General features: G+C 45.0%; 1 protein-coding gene across 2 annotated transcripts; it reads left to right on the top strand.

Annotated features, from left to right (window-relative positions):
- Positions 1-1,629: 1,629 nt before the first annotated feature.
- Positions 1,630-22,434, top strand: HMGCS1 (3-hydroxy-3-methylglutaryl-CoA synthase 1). Of its 2 annotated transcripts, none has more exons than XM_069964616.1 (10): positions 1,630-1,765; positions 14,012-14,469; positions 15,992-16,117; positions 16,345-16,509; positions 16,601-16,769; positions 17,120-17,290; positions 17,407-17,513; positions 17,792-17,917; positions 19,840-20,003; positions 20,635-22,434. In XM_069964616.1, the coding sequence occupies exons 2-10, from the start codon at positions 14,022-14,024 to the stop codon at positions 20,713-20,715; spliced, it is 1,557 nt and encodes a 518-aa protein (XP_069820717.1). In that variant the 5' UTR covers positions 1,630-1,765; positions 14,012-14,021; the 3' UTR covers positions 20,716-22,434. The 2 variants fall into 2 exon arrangements, with proteins under 2 accessions (XP_069820717.1, XP_069820716.1); XM_069964615.1 differs by lacking the exon at positions 1,630-1,765 and adding an exon at positions 12,934-13,054.
- Positions 22,435-22,765: the final 331 nt, after the last annotated feature.

Below are 22,765 nucleotides of genomic sequence, written 5' to 3'. Positions count from 1 at the left end.
TATATCTAGAGTTGGAATCTGCAGTATTACCAGCTCGTCACTTATAAGTCACTGACACAGATAAGACATTGTATCATGATTATAAGTCTGGAGAAATGGCCCAAGTTTTATTATGGTAATCACATTTTATAGACAGATAAAATATAGGGTGTTAACAAATGCTAATAAAGCATAGATGAGGCGGTGCTAGTGATTTAGATATTTAGTCATGCGCAATGGCATCTATATTAGTATTCATTATTATTATTCAAAAAGGTCAAAAAGGGTAGAACAACACATTCTGTGCAAAGATACTTTTTCATGAATCCAAGAGCACAATGTATTTGTTTTCCATAAATTGTTTATAGATAAGAGTCTCTGGGTCCTTGGGTATTATGCCTACAAATGATAACTTTCCAGGAGCTGTTCTAAGTGACGTGCTTCCAGCATTCCTCTTCTTCATCCAGAACATCTCTCTGTCACCCTCTGATCACGCTCTGATCATCTCCTCATTCAGAGGGCAGTCTATATAGGTGTAGTTATATAGGTACGGTGCAAGTAGGTAAAATCCTAATACCTGGCCTTATCAACTTTAATGTCAATAGCACATCTCTTTTTCACACATTTCCCTGGCTTCCATTAAAGTCAATGGGAGTAGGATTTTGGACAGTGATACTGTGTTGTTTTTGACGCATAAATCAACATTTTACAATACTATGTGCATTGGAAACAGCTTTTTTGCCTGTGTAAACATACACTAACACCAAACATGTGGATCAGGGTTTTAACCTTGAAGGGGAACTTGGGGCAAACTTAAACACGACCGAGGACGGCAGAGAGAGGTGGCTACATATCAAGTTATACTTACCTGTCCCGGAGCCCCCTAACAACCACTGCTCACTGTCACCCTCTGGTCTCCTGTATCTTCCACTCTTGTGACGCCACGGCCCTGTTTATCCAATCAATGAGAGTCGGGACACAGGAATAGGAGTGCAACAGGTGACCACATATGGTGGCACTGTGGTATCAGTACCGGTAAGTATAACTTGATTGTTACCTGTCCCCCCCCCCCCCCCCCCCCCCCCCCACACACACACACACACACTCCATCCCTGGTTATTCTCTGACATCCCGTCATAAAAGAACTGTTTACAGAACAGTCCCAGCCACAAGGCTGCACCAGCAGAAAGCAGCCTGCATAGATATTATAGTATGACCATCTGTTAGTGATGAGCTGGCAGCCATATTGCTCCTATCTACACTATAACTATACGTATATTGCAGGTATTATATACTACATATGCCTCCACTCCACGTCTCATACAACTGACGCTAGACACCACTGGGCTATCCCCGCCCCGTTGCCTAGCAACCTCCTCACTCCACTCATACGCTCTGTGGGCCGTGTAGCCCATGCATATACCTCGCCAGTAGTGGGACGCGCACTCTGATTGGCTAAGTCTTATACTTCTCTGCTTCCCATTGGTTGTAGCTCTCTGGCCATACAACGTCACTTTCTCACACCATTCCATAGTGGAGTGCCGGCGAGCTGCTCTGATTGGTAGGTGTGAGGTGCCGGTGGGCGTGCGTTATAGTGTGTCGTGCCCGGTTCACGTTCCTATTGGCTGGGGGGCGCTGTCAGTCAGGCGGATACCTTGTGGTGGCGCGGCAGGGCAGTGCTGAGGATGGAGCGGTTATAAGGACTATACTGCAGCTGCTACACACAGTGTCTATCGGGGAGCCAGGTATCAGCAGCAGCATCATCCTCAGCCACAGCCACGTACAGGTGAGTATGAGGGGCAGTCACACACACTGTATATATCTCATATATACTGTTACTTAAAATGGAGGTTGCAGTTTGTAGCCGTGCAGCTGTTGGAGAACTAATAGTCTCAGCAGGGCATTCGGGTGCCCTTCTACTTAGCTGCTCAGCTGTCCATGGTGTCTTATGGTGGATTGAATGCTTGTGTGGGTTGGACCAGCTTAGACAATTTGCGGATTTTAAGCTGTCGTAGGACTAGAAGTGACAGCATGCCTTGTCAGCTGGAAGTGCAAGTTACTTGCCTAGAACAGCTGGAGAACTAGAAGTATCAGCATGCCTTGCAGTACAGCTGGCAAGAATCGGTTAGGACATTTGGTGAACTACAAGTCCCATCAGACAGGGATGGTTTCTTATAGAGATCTGCATTATTGTGTGGGTTGCATCAGATCAAACAACCTGTTGATCTCCTGCTGTCATAGAACTAGAAGTACCAGCATGCTGTGCACATTACTTGTTGCTTAGGACATTTGGAGAACTAGAAGTCCCAGGATGCTGTGCACATTACTTGTTGCTTAGGACATTTGGAGAACTAGAGGTCTCAGGAGTTCTTGCCACCTTTTCTTATTGCTAGAGATAGATGAGATGTCTGTGGCTTTCCAGCTGTGTGGGACTACAAGTCCCAGCACCTACTGATGGCCTCCTATGCACAGATGTGTAAGGTGTGGTTACTTTTGCCATTGAATAGTTCAGCTCTTGCCAACCTAGCGCTGAATTCCATGCTGAGACCTGTAGTCCTACAACATATAGGACTAGGTGTTTGATGCTTGCCAGCGCTCCAGCTGATGGAAATGTATTCCTATCATGATGATGGGAGTTGTAGTATTGCAGCAGCTGGAGATCACCTCTATCACCTGTGGTTAGTGCATGTGAGTGGTGTGACGATGAAATGGCGGCACTGCGGCTCTGCTGTAACACAAGCTCCTTACCGAGGAGGCAGCGTGCCATGCCATGTGGATGGAATATTACCTTGTCATCACCTTCCTAGCGGAATACACAAGATGCTTATATCATCAGTGTAATCCTCATCATCCTCGTCCATCGTGCACACAGGTAGTAACCATTCCATTCCATCCACTACATTATTATCTCTAATGCTACTAATGGATACAAAATAATCCATACTGTCCTGTATGCTGATCATTTCTTACAAGATCACATTGTACATGACATAGAAGAATTCATCAGGAGTGGATGATAATGACTGCCCTCTTTTCATGCCAGGTTACGCCCTGCAGCCCCCACCCCTCGTATGCCACCTTCCCATATTACACTAGAGCTTATACACCATCCCACACTGTAGCCTAGAGTCTATTGATATTTATTATCTTCAATCAAGTATAAAACTATAGACTTTGTGTCTGTATCACAATAAATAGCAATGACTGCAAGGGCAGTGTGCTGTGTACATTATATGTGTGTGTGCTGCTGTGTACATTATATGTGTGTGTGCTGTGTACATTATATGTGTGTGTGCTGTGTACATTATATGTGTGTGTGCTGTGTACATTATATGTGTGTGTGCTGTGTGTGTTGTGTATATTATATGTGTGTGTGCTGCTGTGTACATTATATGTGTGTGTGCTGTGTACATTATATGTGTGTGTGCTGTGTACATTATATGTGTGTGTGCTGTGTGTGTTGTGTATATTATATGTGTGTGTGCTGCTGTGTACATTATATGTGTGTGTGCTGTGTACATTATATGTGTGTGTGCTGTGTACATTATATTGTGTACATTATATGTGTGTGTGCTGTGTACATTATATGTGTGTGTGCTGTGTACATTATATGTGTGTGTGCTGTGTACATTATATGTGTGTGTGTTGTGTATATTGTGTATGGATGCCCACTTTACAATGATGGACGTCTATCACATTGTTTTCAATTGAAGATGTGCCCACTAATGTCCCCTCTAAATGCACCTACAGGAGCCAGAATAGAGGAGCCCTTCCCAACTCTTCCAATTGGTTTCCCAATCAATATAGCATAAAATGACACATGTCTGCTGGCTGACTCCCCTTCATGGAACTCAATGATTACTTAGGAATATCTGTCTCCTCTTTCCTTAGATACATTTAGTAGATGAAAAACTTTATTTATCTATTAATATTAGATTTATTACACTCTTGGGCATGTGTAAATCTGTAATAGCCATATACATCAATAAGCCATACCTCCAATGCCACCAAAATATCCAGACTCAACATGACCCCTAAATGTTTCCTGTGTCTACCTTTACATTATTAAAGTGGTTTAAAGGGAATCTGTCAGCTATAATTCATGTTCCAAATGGCTGACACTGTTAGATATCTGTTTAGGTCAGGAGACACATGGTATCTTTCATATATCCATCTGGGCTTCCAGGACGTAGGGAAATGCCTTTATTCTATAGTAAGAAGAGTCAAAGAGGCAGTCTTGAGCTCCTGGAGTGCAGCAAGCTGTAACACCTCCTCCCTCCCTCTTCCATACCTCACCCTGCTGGGGACTCAGCCTCCAGATGTCAATCAAGTAGGAGCTGGGGGGGAGGAAATATTCCAGCTTACAGCTATTCAGGAGCTTGGGAATGCCTCTTTGACTCCTTGTACCAGATAATAAAAGCAATTCTCTACATCCTGCAGCTGAATATATGAAAGGTACCATGTGTCTCCTTGTCCTAACAGCTGTCTAACTGTGTCATCAATTTAGGACATGAATTACAGCTGACAGATTCCCTTTAAGCTGGGTTAGGAAAAAAAGTGTGGCTCACCTGCCAGATTCCCCTGCCACTACCAGATCTACAATTGTCTGGTTCCCATCGATTACGTCCTGTTTCTTCATTGACACAAGAAGATAACTGTTCAGCTAATCCCTGGATGAGTTGTAATGGACATTTCCCTAACATTCCCCTAGCAGCACAATAGATGAGGTAGTATTGCCCCTTGTGAGCCCGTTAGACAAGGGAATATTTTAATAAACAAAATTTAAATAACTCCTCCCCAGTAGTGTACATAATACCGCCCCCCTCCACTATCTTGTATGCCTGGCTTATGGTATAAATACTACGCTATGTATTAAACCACCTGGACTCTGTCCGGACGTCTACAGTTAGGGTCCGATTCAGCCGATTATCACTCCGTAGAATAAAGACAACGATCAGCCGATCGTTTATTTAATCATGTTGCAGGTCTTCTCCTGCGAAAGATCACAGGAGAAAACCTGCAACATGCTTAGATAAAGTATGGTGTTTAAACAAGGGCTGCAAGGACATCGGTAACGATGTCTCTGCAGCCCTTTTGAAACGATTATCAGACCGTGTAATAGGCCCAGTAAACGAGCGCCGATCTAGCAGATCGGCGCTCGTTTACATTATTGTTCTGGCCCCCATCGGCCTGTGGAATAGGACCCTTACTGTTACTGTGTTTGTCAAGAGGGGAGCAGAAAGCGCTGATCAGCAGGCAGCGGCAAGGAATCTGGCAGATAATGAACACAAGCAGGCTGCTTAAAGGGGAACTCCAGGTAGAGGTTAAAAAAAATGAAACTTCTGCAGAGGCATATAGCATTACTTACCTATCTATCCCAGTTTTGAAACTACTAAAAATCTATTTGTTTCGGGGGGGGGGGGGGGGGGGGGTTGTTCTGTATTGTGTTTCTGTACTTCCTGGTTGAGCAGTTCTCAGAATACAGTACTGGTTCCAGAATGCAATGCTTTCCCTCAGCTGTTCATAACAGTCCACAGTCCTTGCAGCAGCTGCTTCTGGCAGGTCAGAGATGGTGAATCACTCAGGGGATTGGGAGATCCAGCCAAGCCTCCTGTTACATCACGCCCTGTCCCCTGTCTGCGTCATCAGCCTGTGCTCAGCAAACACACACAATGTGAGACAGAGGCATGGAATATTTGTCTCCTAAGGTGGGAGAGCAGTGGGAGCAGGAGACAATGTGGAAGGGCACAGAGGCCATTTTTCTTCACTTCCTGGATTTCTATCAGCTACCAATGTGGCAGAACCGCACAGATACAGTAATACGAGACATCTATATAACTTTTAATGTACTTTTAATAGAAAACAAATTTTCCTTATGTGGAGATCCCCTTTAAGGCCTGTAATTTGTGAGGTGTGACCTGCATAGATCAGGCTGGTTTTTACCACATCTCATAAATACTCAATGTTATAAAAACTTGGGAATTTAGAGGTCAAGTCAACATCTTCAAGTGTCACTGTCATTTTTCAAAACTTTTGACATGTCATAGAGACATGTCAAAAGTTTTGATTGGTCCAGGTCTGAGTGCTCAGACCTGTACCAATCATGAGAACGAGCTGGGAGAGGACCATGCTGCAGCGCATTGTCTCTTTGCTCTCTATAAGAAAAAAGTGACACGCTCCATAGAGTGTCTCTATGACATGTCAAAAGTTTTGCAAAACAACAGTGACACTTTAAATGGGTATTACAGAGGAAAAAATCATCTGGTGCCAGAAAGTTATTTAGGTTTGTAATTTACCTTACTTTACCTTACCTGTTTAAAACGCTGAAGCCTTCAAGCACTGATCAGCTGCTGTATGTCCTGGGGGAAGTCATTCTTTTCTTTCCAGTTCAACACCGTGCTCTGTTCAACACTGTGCTGGCAGCAGACACCTCTGTCCATGTCAGGAACTGTGCAGAGCAAAAAAGGTTTTTTGTTGAGGTTTGCCCCTGCTCTGGACAGTTCCTGACATGGACAGAGGTGGCAGCAGAGAGCAAAGTGTTGAATCGGAAAGACCAGAATGATTTCCCCCAGGGCATACAGCAGCTGATCAGTACTGGAAGGCCTAAATTTTTTAAATAGTAAAGTTTAAGTAAATTACAAATCTACATTGCACTGTGTGAAGAAGACAAGCTGGAAAACCCTCTTTAACCCCTTAAAGGACAAGTGCCATGAAAAACTTTTTCCCAGTAATTGAAGTACATTACAAAGTTATATAACTCTGTAATATGCTTCAATCACCTATCTGCCTCCCTTCCCTGTCTTTTCCCCCCTCCACCCCCCACCAGGAAGTGTCCTGACTCACACAGACCTGATTACTGTCGTCACCGTCACCAAGCTCTTCTCACAGCTCCTTCTCCTGTTACACTAGCCTCCCCCTCCCCTGCCTTGTCAGATGACAGGCTTGCTCAGCTCCCATTGGCTGAACAACTGCAAGCCATCACTTGTCACATCTCACTTGCTTATCTTCCCCCAGACTGACTCCGGCACATAGGCAGCTCCCCCCTCCCCTCATACCCTCTCTCCTGCTGCTGTGGACTCAGTGAAGGAGTCATGTCACTAGAGAAGATAAGCTGATCAAGCAGAGTCACCTGACAAGGAGGGGGAGGGGGAGGCTGGTGTAACAGGACCTAGAGCAGCCCTCCTGCTGATGACTCATCCTCACAAGGAGGAGCTGCCTGGTGACCGTGAGGATCAGGTCTGTGTGAGTCAGGACACTTCCTGGTGGGGGGTGGAGGGGGGAAAAGACAGGGAAGTGAGGCAGATAGGTGATTGAAGCACGTTACAGAGTTATATAACTTTGTAATGTGCTTCAATTACTGGGAAAAAGTTTTTCATGGCACTTGTCCTTTAAGGACAAAGCCAATTTTCGTTTTTTGCTTTTTCCTCTTTATGTTTAAAAGGCCATAGCGCTTGCATTTCTTTCACCTACAGACCCTTATTTATTGCGACACCAATTGTACATTGCAACAATAGACTAAATTTTGCATACAATATGCCGCGCTGTCAAATTGAAAATAAAAAAAAGGAATTCTTTCTTATTTCAAGAAGTTTCGTATTTACGCCGTTCATCCTATAGTAAAACTGACATGTTGTCAATGTTCCTCACATCAGTATCACAACAATATGCTACTAAGTTTTATTTTATTTGAAGGCTTTTAAAAAATTAAAACCTTAAAAAAAAATAAAAAATAAACTAAATGTGTTTAAAATTGCTCTATTACTATCCTTATAAAGCTTTTATTTTTTGGTCTGTGGGGCTGTGTAGAAGTCATTATTTGTGCCATGATCGCATCGCGGGAGGGAGATCCAACCCACTAGACACCTGGGATTGGGCCTTCAGTGCAGTTAAATGCAGCTGTCAGGTTTGACAGCTGCATTTAAATGCTTAAAGGGGTTGTTCAGTGCTACAAAAACATGGCCACTTTTGCGCCACTTTTGCACCACTCTTGTCTCCAGTTCAGGTGTGGTTTGCAATTAAGCTCCATTCACTTCAATGGAGCTGAGTTTTAAAACCCCACCCAATCTAGAGACAAGAGTGGTGCAAAAGTGGCCATGTTTTTGTAGCACTGTATAACCCCTTAAATTAGCCAGGGCAGTGAAGGGACCGCATTGGCTAATAGAGGTGCTCCCAGGCTGCAGATAGCAGCCGGCAGTGGCACCGTTCAGAGCGGGGTCCTGGTGTGACCCCTCTCACACCAACATGACGTACCAGATACTTCCTTATGAAATGCCATACTCAGGGCCGGATTAAGGTTGGTGGAGGCCCTGGGCGACAATTTTGTTGGGGGCCCCCTATTTTTTCCCCCAAAGATAAACCATACAGTGATCTATATAGGTGGCTACTTACTGTAGGGGACTTAGCACCTACCCCTCCTCACTCCTGTCTGTATGGTTTAGCATTCTCCTCTGTTCTGCATGTGATGGTCACTGGAGGCTGCAATCCAGAGGAAGATGCCAGGCCCTAAAGACAGAACAGGGGATGGGTGAGCATCGGGGTGTGTTCCCACTTAATGCAATGCGAGAACACAGTCTTTTAGCACTCTTTGTGCGCTCTTGTGTTAGCCACCACAGCTAGCATATGCAGTTGCAGTTGTACCTACACTAGTCACAAGTTATACTGGACCACAAGAGCAGAGAAGTTGGCCTGGTCACACATTCGGGCTCACATGACAAATCAATAACAACCCCCAACATCCATTATATTTTAATGCATGGTGGGGTGGTAATCTAACCTCCAAATCTTTAAAATATTTTTAAAGTGCAATAGGTTAGGGACATTATGCTGCTGAGCTGAGGGGCCTTTACACACAGATGTATCTGACAGATTTTTGAAGCCAAACAGCTCATAAAGGAAAGACTGAGAGTTCTCCTTTTTTCAAATCCATTCCTGGCTTTGGCTTCTAAAATCTGCACACCGATGTAGCAGAGCCAAAATTCAACACAGATATAGCAGAGTCGAATTTTAAAACAGATGTCGCAGAGCTGAATTTCAGTACAGATGTAGCAGAGGTGAATTTCCTTGAGGTAATATGATGTTTTTCCACTGAAATGTCCTTGCAATGTCCCCTAACATCAAGTCCCTTCTGTAAAGTAGCTTTTACTTGGGCAGTCCCATGCAAAATATAGGGGGGCTGGCCTGTCTGAAGGAGTCGGACCGGAGCCAGAGCACACTTGAGAACTAAACATGTCTGGTCTCCTTATCTGGCGTCCTGGTCCTGTGACTGGCGGCTGGAGCATCCGTGTGGTGCAGCTGAGCTGAGGAAACTGGTGGGAGAGTAATGGGATTGGTGAATAGGTTGGTTGTTAGGACCAGGGGTTGGGAGCGGGGCGGCAGTGTTAAACTACTGGGTGTAGAGAATTCTCCTAGTACTTATCCTGTATTCACAAACAGAACTATTTTCTCATGCAATTTTGCCACAGTTTCAGCTGACACTGCTATGAAAAAGCAGCATGTGTATTATGGCAAAGAGCAACGTTTCCCAACCCTTTTCACTTCAGGGCACCCTACCAAATAGTTTTCTACACAAAAACACAAAACAAAAACATGTAATTCAGTCACTCACAGGTGACGTCTTTGATCTTTCACTTTTCCTCTCCATCCGGCCCGGAGCATCATGATTTCTTCAAGCTACAATTCCTCTCTTCATAACCTGCCAGACAAATATCTCCGGCTCCGCACATTTACAACAACTTCCTTCCCTTTCTCCTACCTATAGGCTCCATACTGTAGTAATTCTGCTGCTTGGTGCCATAGTATATACCCCTGCTCTGATATATGCCCCCATAGTATATACCCCCTGCTCTGATATATGCCCCCATAGTATATACCCCCTGCTCTGATATGTGTCCTCATAGTATATACCCCTTGCTCTGATATATGCCCCTATAGTATATACCACCCTCTGCTCTAATGTACCCCAACACAAAACAAAACCTCATACTCAGACAGGTCTTCTCTCTTCTGGCTCTGAACTGTTTCCTTCAGCCTGTCAGCCGCTGTGACAGATCCTCCAGCAGACACCATGATGTCACATCCCTGCTGGAGAGATCAGGTTTCCCTGCTGAGGTCCTGTGCTCAGTCCTCTCCTCAATGAGGCGGAGGGAAGGGGGGGAGTTTCAGGAGATAGGACCAAGACAGGAAGAATCCACTCATAGCTCACCAGGGGGGAGTCTGAGCACGCTGGGCAGGAGAGGTATACAAATGATTAAAGGGGTATTCCCCCCCCCCAAATTATTTTTGCATTAATACGTTGCCCACCCGTAGCTTTCCATCTTTCCAATATAAATTTATTACGGATTCTGCACAGTTTTGCTGTTATCTAGGTGCCCCCACCCCCAGGGAATACATAGAATCATCAGCTCTCAGTCCACTCCGACACGCTCCCTGCTCCTGGCCCCGACCTTTCGAGACGGCATCACGTGTCCTCCTTCTCTTCAATGGGGCGGGTTATCGCTTCTAACTAACCAAGCCAAACTGAAGTGAAGGAGGAGACTGCCGGCGGTGGCTGCTGTTAGAGAGGGAGACAGTGCAGCTGTCACTGTCTCCATCTCTAACAGCAGCCACCCCAGTCACCCTGTGCCCCCCAGCCCCAGAGCTCAACCCCTGACTGTGCCCCCGTCACCCGCGGCTCACTCGCGCCCCTCCCCCCTCAGTTACTCCATCTACACCATCTCAACTCACCGGTGCCCACCCCCCATCGCTGGGCTCTATCATCACCCGCAGCTCACTGTCCCCCCTGTCACCAGCGGCGGCACCTTCTTGGCGCTTACCGGCAGCACCCCACTCCCCCCGTCACCCTCTGTCATCCGCGGCACCCCCCCGCCATCCTAGTCACCCGCGGCTTACCAGCAGCATACTCCATCCCCCCCCCCCCACAGGCCCGTCATCCGCGGCTCAGTCGCGGCTTACCGCCGGCATACTCCTCAACACCCCCACCCCCGCACCCGCTGTCATCCGCGGCTCAGTCGCGGCTTTCCGGCGGCATACTCCTCCCCCCCCACCCCCGTCACCCGCTGTCATCTGCGGCTCAGTCGCGGCACACCCGCGGCTCACTGTCACCCGCGGCTTACTGGCGGCATTCTCCTCCACCCCCGTCACCCGCTCCCACCTGCGGCTAACTGTTGGAAGCCCCCCGTGTCACCTGCGGTACTAACCCCCCGTGGGCTAAATCGCAGAACCCCCCCGTCACCCGTGGCTCATTCACGCCCCTCGCCCGCAGACCACACACGGAGCTTACCGGCAGGGAAACCGCCCCCTCCCCTCACCCACCTCTCACCTTCTCAGCTCTGCTACACCATCTCACCTTTTCAGCTCTGCTACACCATCTCATCTTCTCAGCTCTGCTACATCATCTCACCGTCTCAGCTCTGCTACGCCATCACCATCTCAGCTACATCATCATCATCATCTCAGCTCTGCTACATCATTATAAGGCATAAGCATTGCATGATGGGAAATGTAGTTTCCTATCTTGATAATAGACTATCTTTTAGAAAACTTGTAACTCAGGAACGGCAGCAGCTAGAAAGATGGGAGACGACTCAGGGGGGACTTGGTGAATAAGCCCAGCTAGGTTTGAGGGCATTACATTTTTGCACTTGGGGGGAATACCCCTTTAAACCTACACCTTTCTCCCTCCCTTGACAGCATGTAGTGCTGTGTCCAGGTGGGATTTTCAAATGCTTTTAGCACATGACTGGCTCCGGGTCACCACTTCGGGGTTCCGGCTGGTGGAAGCCCCGGGGCACGTGACCCAGGTGCCCTCCCTTTAATCCGGCCCTGGCCATACTCTGCAGTTTTTCTGTGCCATTTAGAGATGAGCGAACCGGGTTCGGGTTCAAGACGATCCGAACCCGAACTTTCGGTATTTGATTAGCTGGGGCTGCTGAACTTGGATAAAGCTCTAAGGTTGTCTGGAAAACATGGATACAGCCAATGACTATATCCATGTTTTCCACATAGCCTTAGGGCTTTATCCAAGTTCAGCAGCCACCACTAATCAAATGCCGAAAGTTCGGGTTCGGATCGACTCGAGCATGCTCCAGGTTCACTCATCTCTAGTGGCATTTTCTCTCCTTTCTGGTGTTTTTGTGGCTCTGTAGAAGTTTTTCTATAACACAGCTGAGGGTGTGGTGTTTTGTTTTTTTCCAGCAAACTGTGGCGTTTCTCTCCAATAGAGTTCAATAGATTTTGTCTCGAAATAAAAAGAAAAAACGCAATTGCTAGAAAAAAAAATCCAGGACAATCTTTGCCATTTTTCTGGCGTTTTTTTTTTTTTGAGGCCACAAAAAGTTGTATGTGAAGCTGCCCCTAATGATGTAACTAAGGGCAACAGGCTGTGACACCAGGGCAGACACGTGGCGGATTAGTGACTAGATCTCTCATACAGGACGTTTTAAGAAATGTTTGTACATTTGGAATGTGTTTCATATAACATATTGTATGGGTTTCCACCATTTTCTTATGACACATCCCCCACTGACATAGTAGTGAGAAGCGCAGGAGTTTACCTTTCCTCTACTTGGACCCATTCCTGAGCCTGGCAGAAGATGAGTCAACATGGAGTTTCTAGCTAGCAGCACAATACTAAGCTAAAATCACTTGTTCTCAACAGGCCTACCAGCAGATGGAGCTAGAGGGCCTCCCATACAATTCAGGGGCATGATGGGAGATGTAGTTTAGGAAAAAAACTAGAGAAGCAAAGGTCAGGATTGCAGGATCTGAACTACGTTACTTGTTTGTAGTTTGACAAACACAGTATGGCGGCGGATAGCGGGCACAGTGTTGGTCACGTGGTAGAATTGACCTCTAGCAGCAGCTGACGGGAGGGTGTTTGCCCTGATTAAAAATGGCCGCGCGGAGCCGAGTCATTGACAGTTTCCGCAGTGGGATGCAGCGCGCCTGCGCGGTGATGGGCGGCGCCGGCTGTGTGCAGGCACGAGTGACGGCAGCTTGTGATGAGCGCTGAGAACGTGTGACCTCTCCGCAAAGTGACTGCTGGGGACACGGGCGAGCTGGCCGGTCATCATCTGCGGTAAGAGGGTGAGGGCTGACCCCGGCGCCGTGCTACACAAGGTGCCGGCCTCCAGCTCTATCGTCATTAGATTTATGTGCAGGCTGTTACCCAGACTGCAACTGCAGACGAGGATGCTGGGAGTTGTAGTCCTCCTGCACGCAGAGCCACCGGCCTGTTACTACTACATCTCCATTGTGGCAAATTCCCAGCTGGTGCAAGACTACAACTCCCAGCATGCCCTGTAGTAGAGGATCTGTAGGACTATGCTGATGGGTATCTGGTCTCTGAGGAGAGAGAAGGGCATGATGGCAGCCAGGAGGCTGCTGTGCTGCCTCTGGCTCTTATGGGGGCACTCTCACCCTCCTTGCTGGAGTTTTGCCATAATCCTCCATATAATAGACCATGCATGATCCAACCTGCCATCCTGTACATAATAAGAGAACTAGGTGCCAGCGCTGGGGAGGGCATCAGCCACTTTTCCCAGTGTATTTCATGATTTGGCTGTGTGTTGTATTCTTGTGTAGATGACAATTCTTTTCATTAGGTGAGATGTAAAGGTGACCATGTTGTCCCCCAGTCTCTGATATATTGGGGGAGGGGGTCCCCTTTAATAATGACTCTGGCTGACCTTCAGCCCAGATCACACAGCAGCTATTGCAGATGATTGGTGCTTGTAGTGAACGCTTTATTTTTGTGGTCACAGGGGTCCAAGGTTTTCTTGTTCGGTCTTTAGCATGGGATACGCTCTGCAAACAGACTGGTCTTATCTGCCCAGACGTAGTTAGTGCTCATGTTACATCAGGATTTTAGGAGGATCTATAGAATACAAAGATTTCCAGGAGGTTGTACTCTGCCCCATGCCCTGATGCTTCCTTTGCTGGGGTTTTATAACCGACTGCCTAGTGCCCCCTATAGGTTGGAAGCCTGTGTGCAGCTATTAAACTGACATTAGAACTTTTTCCTCTCTGTGTGTAGATTGATCACCATGCCTGGATCTCTTCCTGCCTCCGCTGAAGCTTCCTGGCCTAAAGATGTGGGAATTGTAGCCGTGGAGATCTACTTCCCGTCTCAGTATGTGGACCAGGAGGAGCTGGAGAAGTTTGATGGTGTCGGAGCAGGGAAGTACACCATTGGCTTGGGCCAGTCTAAGATGGGCTTCTGCTCAGACAGAGAAGACATCAACTCGCTGTGCCTTACTGTGGTCCAGAAGCTGATGGACAGGAATAATCTGTCGTACGATTGTATTGGAAGATTAGAAGTGGGAACCGAAACCATCATCGACAAGTCCAAATCTGTAAAGACTGTCCTCATGCAGTTGTTTGAGGACTCTGGAAATACGGACGTCGAGGGCATCGACACAACTAATGCGTGTTATGGGGGCACCGCAGCTCTCTTTAATGCCGTCAACTGGGTAGAGTCAAGCTCTTGGGATGGTAAGTAATAGTGCTGAATGTGTGACTCTCCAGCTATACCACAGCTCCCAGCATGTCCTGACAGCCAGGGGAATGAGAGGAAGGCACAGATCTCTTATCATACCTGGCACTTTAATAAAGATCTAGCCCCTGGTAGCAAGGGCGGTGCCCGTGCTCTGCAGTACAAGGGTTTTATTTTAAGGTGTGGCAAGTTTTGCCTTGTGGGGGGGGGGAACAATTTTATTCTATTACCAAGAAATGTAAGGCAAAAGTGAATGCGAAATTCTTTAAAGGTCCAATACACCTTATACTTTTGTCGGATGTCAGTATAAGGTGTATGAGGCTCTCCTGAACAACTACCAACAGATGATGAAGATGGGGTCAGGCATGATTGAAAATCACTGCTCGACCCCTTTGTTCTAGGAGAGAGAAACTGCAGCCGCAGCTCTCTGGCTGCCCTTAACCCACCCCTTAGAGAACACAGGAGGGCTCAGCCTTGCCAGACATTCCAGCCTATGGGAAGGAGGGGAGGGATAACTGACGGATGTCAATTATTGAAGGTGTATGACACCTTAAAGGAGAAGTCCAGCAAAAAATTTTAATAAATGTATTGTATTTCCCCCCCAAAAGTTATACAAATCATCAATATACACTTATTATGGGAAATGCTTATAAAGTGCTTTTTTCCCTGCACTTACTACTGCATCAAGGCTTCACTTCCTGGATAACATGGTGATGTCACGACCCGACTCCCAGAGCTGTGCGGGCTGTGGCTGCTGGAGAGGATGATGGCAGAGGGATGCTCAGTGTCCCTCCAGTGCCCTGTGTCCCTCAGTGTCCCTCTGCCATTATCCTCTCCAGCAGTCACAGCCCGCACAGCTCTGGGAGTCGGGTGGTGACATCACCATGTTATCCAGGAAGTGAAGCCTTGATGCAGTAGTAAGTGCAGGGAAAAAAGCTCTTTAAAAGCATTTCCCGTAATAAGTGTATATCGGTGATTTTTATAACTTTTGGGGGGCAATACCATACTTTAATAAAAATTTTCACCGGACTTCTCCTTTAAGCCAGGACTCCCATAATCCTAAAGGGGCTGCAGTGTTCTACCCCATCTCTGCAATATCTTTTTATGGGGACATGATTTGGGGGAGGTCACCTGCTTAGGAACCCTCTCTCGGGCAGAAATATGGGCCACTTGGTAGGGACAGCTCTGGCAGAATTGCTCTGATCATGTGTTGTCACCTATTCACTTGAATGGGCACCATATGATCCTTCATTACCTCCACAGGAACTACCATATCAGCTGATAAATTGCAGTTAGAGAACCTAAACTTGATGTTTAGCTGATCCATGGGTCTGGATGAAACAACCCTTTAAAGGGGTATTCTCATTAAGAAGGAATTTCCTCAGTAGCAGAGGTTGGGGAGATGTATAATAATGTATATGTTCAGTCACATGAGGCCAGTGATGAATGCAGGCCACCTAATCTACATATCCATCCATGTGACCTAATACTATGTACAGTAACATTGATCTCGCCTTGCAGGACGCTATTCTCTGGTGGTTGCTGGAGACATTGCTGTGTACGCCACAGGAAGTGCCAGGCCAACAGGAGGGGCAGGAGCCGTTGCCATGCTGGTGGGGCCAAATGCTGCTCTCGTATTGGAACGAGGTTAGTTTATCTGAGTACACATTACCTGGACACAGCTCTAACATAGTACTGTAATACTCACAGTGATGATTCTGCTGCCCCCTAGTGTCCTCACTTGGTTCTACACAATAAATGACACCAAGCTAAAATTCTTGTTGTCTAATGACTAGAAGGGGGGCAGAAAGCCATTAACAGTCGCCTTTTTCTGCTTCTCCTTCATACTAAACTGTGTCTTTCCTATATTATAGGGTTACGTGGAACACACATGCAGCATGCATACGACTTCTACAAGCCTGACATGGTGTCCGAATATCCAGTTGTCGATGGGAAGTTGTCCATCCAGTGCTATCTCAGTGCATTGGATCGCTGCTATTCCACTTACCGCAAGAAAATCCAAGCACAGTGGCAGAAAGGTAAGTTGTCTTCTTCCGGGGAGAACGAGTGTTTCTATTTTGCTGGAATTATTACATAATCTCTTTGAAATTTTTTTTCTATTTTTTAAAGAGGGAAATGATAAGCCGTTCACCCTGGAGGACTTTAGCTTCATGATCTTTCACTCTCCATACTGCAAACTTGTGCAAAAATCTCTTGCTCGCCTGTTACTGAATGACTTCATTAGTGACCCTAATCCCAACACTGACAGTGGTGTCTACACAGGTCTGGACTCATTCCGGTAAGATACCCTGGATACTTGCTGACATTCTTTACACTATTATCTTTTTCATACAATTGGTATTATAAAATATGTACCACCCCTGTCCTCAGGTTGTGTTTGGTATTACAATTCTGCTCCATTCACTTCAATGGAATTGAGCTAGAAGACCACACCCAAACTGAGGACAAGAGTGGTGCTGTTTCTGGAAGAAAGTGGATATATTTTTCTATGCCTAAATGATTCCTTTGCTAATGTAGATTATATTATTTAAAAATGTCAATATCTTACATTAAATTTCTATTTTTTCAGCTTAATATCTTTCCTATATTTACAAACCTATAAAACGTGTTTGCTTATTCCTGTTTTAGGGATGTGAAGTTGGAGGATACCTACTTTGACAGAGATGTAGAAAAAGCCTTCCTGAAGTCCAGCGCTGAGCTCTTTGATGAGAAGACAAAAGCGTCATTGTTAGTGTCCCGGGAGAACGGCAACATGTACGCCCCCTCTGTATATGGCTGCCTTGCCTCTGTGCTAGCTCAGTGAGTTCAATCTGTTTTCTCTCATTGCAGCCAAAATATTGTAGCAAATTTAAAAATAAATTGTAATAATGTGTTTTTTTTTTTTTTTGTTTTTTTTTTTTACCTTTTGCTTTCAGATATTCCCCCCAGCAGTTAGGAGGGCAGAGGATTGGAGTATTTTCCTATGGATCTGGTTTCGCTGCTACTTTGTTCTCTATTAAAGTTTCCCAAGATGCCACACCTGGTAAGGGCACAGTTGGAGGACCTGTTACATTATTTCAGTGCATTCTCTGTAATGCTGTAGCAGTGCTACAGGGGAATTTGCTGCTGGTTTCCCCACAAATTACAGCCAATCACTGAGGGTCCCAGCAAGACAATCCTGTAATCTCCTTATTATAGCTCAATGCTTTTAACAAAATGGGGTTTTCTAAAGCAAAGAACCACTGTAAGATGTTTGAGTAATTAGCCTGTCAGAAGTACAGTATATGCCATCATTGTCTAATCACGTACCATTTTCTTTAGGCTCCGCTCTGGAGAAGCTGACCTCTAGTCTGTCTGATCTGAAAGCAAGATTGAACTCCAGGAAAAATGTCTCCCCCAATGTGTTTGCAGAAAACATGAAATTAAGAGAAGACAACCACCATTTAGGTATGAGTTGCTTTTGAGTTACTACATGTTCTATACAAATAAACTAAGACATTTTATTAGGGCTCCAGGGGGGCGACTAAAGTCTACAAAATTTTTATACTTAAAGTGAGTCTGTACCCACAATCTGATCCCCCTCCCCCCAAACCACTTGTACCTTTGCATAGCTGCTCTTAATGCAGGATCTGTCCTGGTGTGCCGTTCGGCAGGTGATGCATTTATTATCCTAAAAAAAACAAACTTTTAAACTGGCAGCCCCGTGCCCAATGGCCGGGGCTTAGATTGTGTAGCATTAGGCTGACACAACCTCTCTGTCCCTCCTCCCCACCCTTCTCATAATTAGGAATGCCGCAGGAACATTTTCTCCTGTCTGAACATTGCACAGGTGCCTTAACGATCCAGCCCATGTTCAGTATTCACACAGCTGATGAATAGGGCACAATTTGCCTGGAGCATTCCTAATGATGAGGAGGGACAGAGAGGTTGTGCCAGCCTAATGCATACACAATCTAAGCCCTGGCTGTTGGGCACGGGGCTGCCAGTTTAAAAGTTGTTTTTTAGGACAATAACTGCATCACCTGCCGAATGGACCCCAGGACGGATCTTGGATTAAAAGCAGATATCCGAAAGTACAGATTGTAGGTATAGAGTCGCTTTAACTTTTATCTGTTTTATATTACATTTACATTTTTAAAGCCTTGCTGTATCATTGTGGCCACTAGAGGGAGCCAAGTGCACAACTTTATTTTTTATTTTTTTTTGTAAGCAAAAAAGCTTAGCTGTTAGTAGGGCTGGGCGATATTGGCCTAAATCAATATCGCGGTTTATCGCACATGTAGCCGCGGTAACGATAATTCAACAATAATTATGACACGCCCCTTTTAGCAAACCACACCCACTTGCCATGCCAAACTGGCGATATTTTGATTAGAAAAAGTAAAAAAGAACTGAACAGCAACCCATGGTTAGTCTATTATCATTATTACTATTTGTCATTATTAGGGGTCTCAGCAGAGACCTGGATGTGTATATACAGGTATACAGCCTCTACAGGATGTGTATACACAGGGGGTCATATAGGAATACATGTGTATAACTATATGGGGGGTGGATACGTGTATATGACTATATGGGGGGGATGGATTGGGGTGCATTACTATACAGGAGGTACATAGGGATAGAAGTGTATGACTATATGGGGGTGGATCGGGGTGTATTACTATACAGGAGGTACATAGGGATGGGGGTACAGAACTATACATGGGAGTACATAGGGATAGAAGTGTATGACTATATGGGGTGGATCGGGGTGTATGACTATACAGGGGGCACATAGGGATAGGGGTGTATGACTATACAGGGGGCACATAGGGGGAGGGGCAGATAGGAGTGTATGACTATACAGGGGGCACATAGGGATAGGGGTGTATGACTATACAGGGGGGGATAGGGGTGTATGACTATACAGGGGGGGATAGGGGTGTATGACTATACAGGGGGGGATAGGGGTGTATGACTATACAGGGGGGATAGGGGTGTATGACTATACAGGGGGGGGGTAGGGGTGTACTACTATACAGGGACGGCGGACGGGGGTATATGACTATACAGGGGGGGATAGGGGTGTATGACTATATGGGGGGTAGGGGTTAACTAATTGCCTGATCCCTGCAATCACTGGTTTCCCAATGATCATCATTTCCTGGTCCCATCTTGATGCACAAGGAAATGCCACTTAGCCTATGACTGGCTGCTGTAGCTTACAAATATAAAACTTAAAAGCCAAAGGCACTTTTTTTTTTTTTTTCTCTTTGCTCTTATTATTAACCCCATTAGTATATGATTAATTTGTTACTTTGGTGTCAATGTTATGTTAATGTGGTTTTTTTTTTCCCTTTTCTGAACATATGGTTCTTCTTCTGCAGCTAGTTACATACCTCAGGGCTCTGTAGATGACCTGTTTTCTGGCACATGGTACCTAATGCGGGTGGATGAGAAGCACAGGAGGTATTATGCCCGTACCTCCGTACTGAATGACGGTCCCCTGGAGGCAGCACTGGAATCTGTCCACTCAACTAACTCTAGTGAGGTACTTGCACCATATTCTATATTTTATCCAAGCGGTTGGGGGGGGGGGGAGCAGCATTACAACCCATTGCTTAATTACTATAAAGCTCTATGAAAAGTGGAGAAAGGCTTTTGATACCAGATAACTGTACTGGTTTTGACATATGTCTTGAATGAGCCTTACCTCCCTTTTTTTTCCTATGTGGGGTTGAAGAACTGAATTATTTTGAGTATTAAATACCGTCAGTAGTAATATGCCAGAGAGACAAATCAAAAGTTTTTATTGTTGGGGATCTCTATGAACACTCTTGGCTAAGCATAAATGGGTTCCTAATAGCAGGAGGGCAGAATACTCTTGGTAGTTAGAGAGTTGATAGACTGCCGTATGAATAAGTTATCTGTCAGGGGTCGCCAGCAACTCTTCTCTTATGTATATGTGCACATATGGTTTGGTCTCCTGTAGTGGGTCAAACAGTGGGGAAGGGCCACTGCTGTGTCCAGTTGCCTCAGAGTTGTAATCTAAGGTTTCTGAGAAAGGAGGTGGCATCATGCCCTTATGTGTATTCTACATTATAGTTTTCACTATTGCAATAATGTTACTGTAGGGTTATTTTTCTAGCTGCTAACCCGTTTTATTTATCACTTTATGACAGCATTTCCCCAGTCCTGCTAAGAAAGTGCCAAGGCTGCCCACGGAAGCAGAGGCTATTTCTCTAGTTAACGGAGAGCACTGACCTGACTCTTCTTGGACCGACGTTCCTTGTTTATGGATGGAGATTATAATATCAAGCTCCCTGCAACCTGCACCTTTATTATTTTTTAATAGAATTGCTACAGAGTATAAGGTTATAGAACAAATATAACGCTACAATATTGTAAATAGTAAAAGGGCTTCTAGCTCCTGGTATCAGCAGTCTACAGAATATTTTCTATCTTTTTAAAAAAAAAATTATATTAAGGGCGTTGGATGTATTGGTTCAGTGTTTTAGTTGGTTACAGTGTTTCTACTGGTTATTGATCAGGGAATGTCCCTGTCTCCTTTAATGGGAAACCATTGTGTTTTGGGCAGTAAAGCAGTCTTTTTAGGAAACCATGTAACTTGTCCACATCCCACCCAGAGGTGTCCGCACGCTTGCCTCTATGTCATTATGCAGCACTTTGCAGAAACTCTGTGGGTAAAGAGTGTCCATGTATCAATAGAATACACCGTTTCTCTTTTTGTATTAGCAAGTCGTCCATAAACCATGTACCTCTTACATTATTTATTTATTTCTTCCTTCCTTCCTGGCTCATAAGTTTTTTGTATGTACAGAAACGTCACCAGGAGAACGCTTTGAAGATCACAATGGTGCTAAACTTTTTGGGTCACACCCCTACTAAATTGTAAAGAAAAAAATGTAGAAAATTTATGTAAATTGTGGTTTGTTTTTTCAGTGTGTAGTTAATTTTTTATTTTATGTCTTGAACTTTCATCTACATGTAGTGAAATCAGCAATTTTGTATGCTGGGAGCACATATCTGCAGGCTATACTGTAGATCATATATGTTATACTTAGATCTGATGGCAATTGGAACTGCCTGCGATATCCGTGTATATAAATGCTGCTTCCTCTGTGTGGACCCAAATCTAAAGCTTTGAAAAGAAATATCACTTAAAGGGGTTATCCAAGATTTACTACAGCTCCTTTGCTGACTGGTGTATTTCCATGATAAGACCACAAACAAACCTTGTATAGTCTTGATCCTGCTCTTCCATTCGTCTCCTACTTCTTGCTAACTTACCAAATATATATTCGAGGCATGGAAGGAAGCCTAAATGGATCAGACTACACAAGGTCTGTTTGTAGTCTGTTACCATGGGGATGCATAGATCTGAATAGAAGCTGTATAAACAGTGTTAGAAAATTGGATATAAAGACCATTTGCTAATGGATGCATTGGGGCCATAACAGGTGTAATTTAGGTTACAAAGGTGGACACACCCTCTGAGATGGTGTAATTCAGATTGCTGTATTCTGCCAGAGTAGGGACTTTGCATCATGTTGCCGATATACTGTACATCAGAATACTGTCAAAAAGGTATTCTGGCATGTACCATGGCCACACTGCGGAAGACTACCAGCAAAATACAGCCGAAACCTGATGTGAACAGCCCCTTGCTACTTCAGTGATATTTTTTTTTTTCCTTAGTTTGTAGTTCACTTTGTATTTTTGATTTTGTAATTTTTTTTTTTTTCATTATTTGTATAATATTTCTGTGTACTCTCTTCTGTACAGTTTTCTTTTCTTCATGCAATTCCTATATGAGATGTACAGTACACGAATGTAAGAAATAGATTAGTGCTGATGTGTGGACAAATGGTTCTAATAGAATCCCTTCTAAAGGCAAGGGATGGGTAAGAAACAAACTTGCTAGTGATGTAAAAACTTTACAAATAAAGTTTTTTGCAGGATTTTGTATGCTGGTGTGTCTTATTTGAAAAACAGGTTTAGTATTATACTTTCTTACCTATGTTCATTATAGAAGAGGGTCAATTTGCGCCCCCCCCACCTTCTCCATTTCTTTGAATCCAGTGTACATGCGACCCACTCCCACAGCAGACTGAATTTTGCACAAACACACGTCTTTACTTTTATTAGTCAGTAATTAGATAATTCTGATCAAGATCTGTTTCCAAGACATAGCTGTGTGATGACGAATTTCCAAGAAGCAGAAGACTGGTCAAGTGTGAATAGTTTACTCCTAACTGCTCTTGTACTCTTTCACTTACGAGTGAACTTCTC

This window comes from Dendropsophus ebraccatus, chromosome 3 (assembly GCF_027789765.1).
Source record: "Dendropsophus ebraccatus isolate aDenEbr1 chromosome 3, aDenEbr1.pat, whole genome shotgun sequence".
Lineage (NCBI taxonomy): Eukaryota > Metazoa > Chordata > Amphibia > Anura > Hylidae > Dendropsophus > Dendropsophus ebraccatus.
The sequence above is the reverse complement of the archived record's forward strand: the minus strand, read 5'-3'. Positions and strand labels throughout refer to the sequence as shown.

Coding starts and splice junctions, on each gene's coding strand:
- HMGCS1 (XM_069964616.1), top strand. CDS start 14,022: ATGCCTGGATCTCTTCCTGCCTCCGCTGAAGCTTCCTGGCCTAAAGAT. Junction 14,470..15,991: donor AGAGTCAAGCTCTTGGGATG/GTAAGTAATAGT, acceptor CTCGCCTTGCAG/GACGCTATTCTCTGGTGGTT. Junction 20,004..20,634: donor ACTCAACTAACTCTAGTGAG/GTACTTGCACCA, acceptor ACTTTATGACAG/CATTTCCCCAGTCCTGCTAA.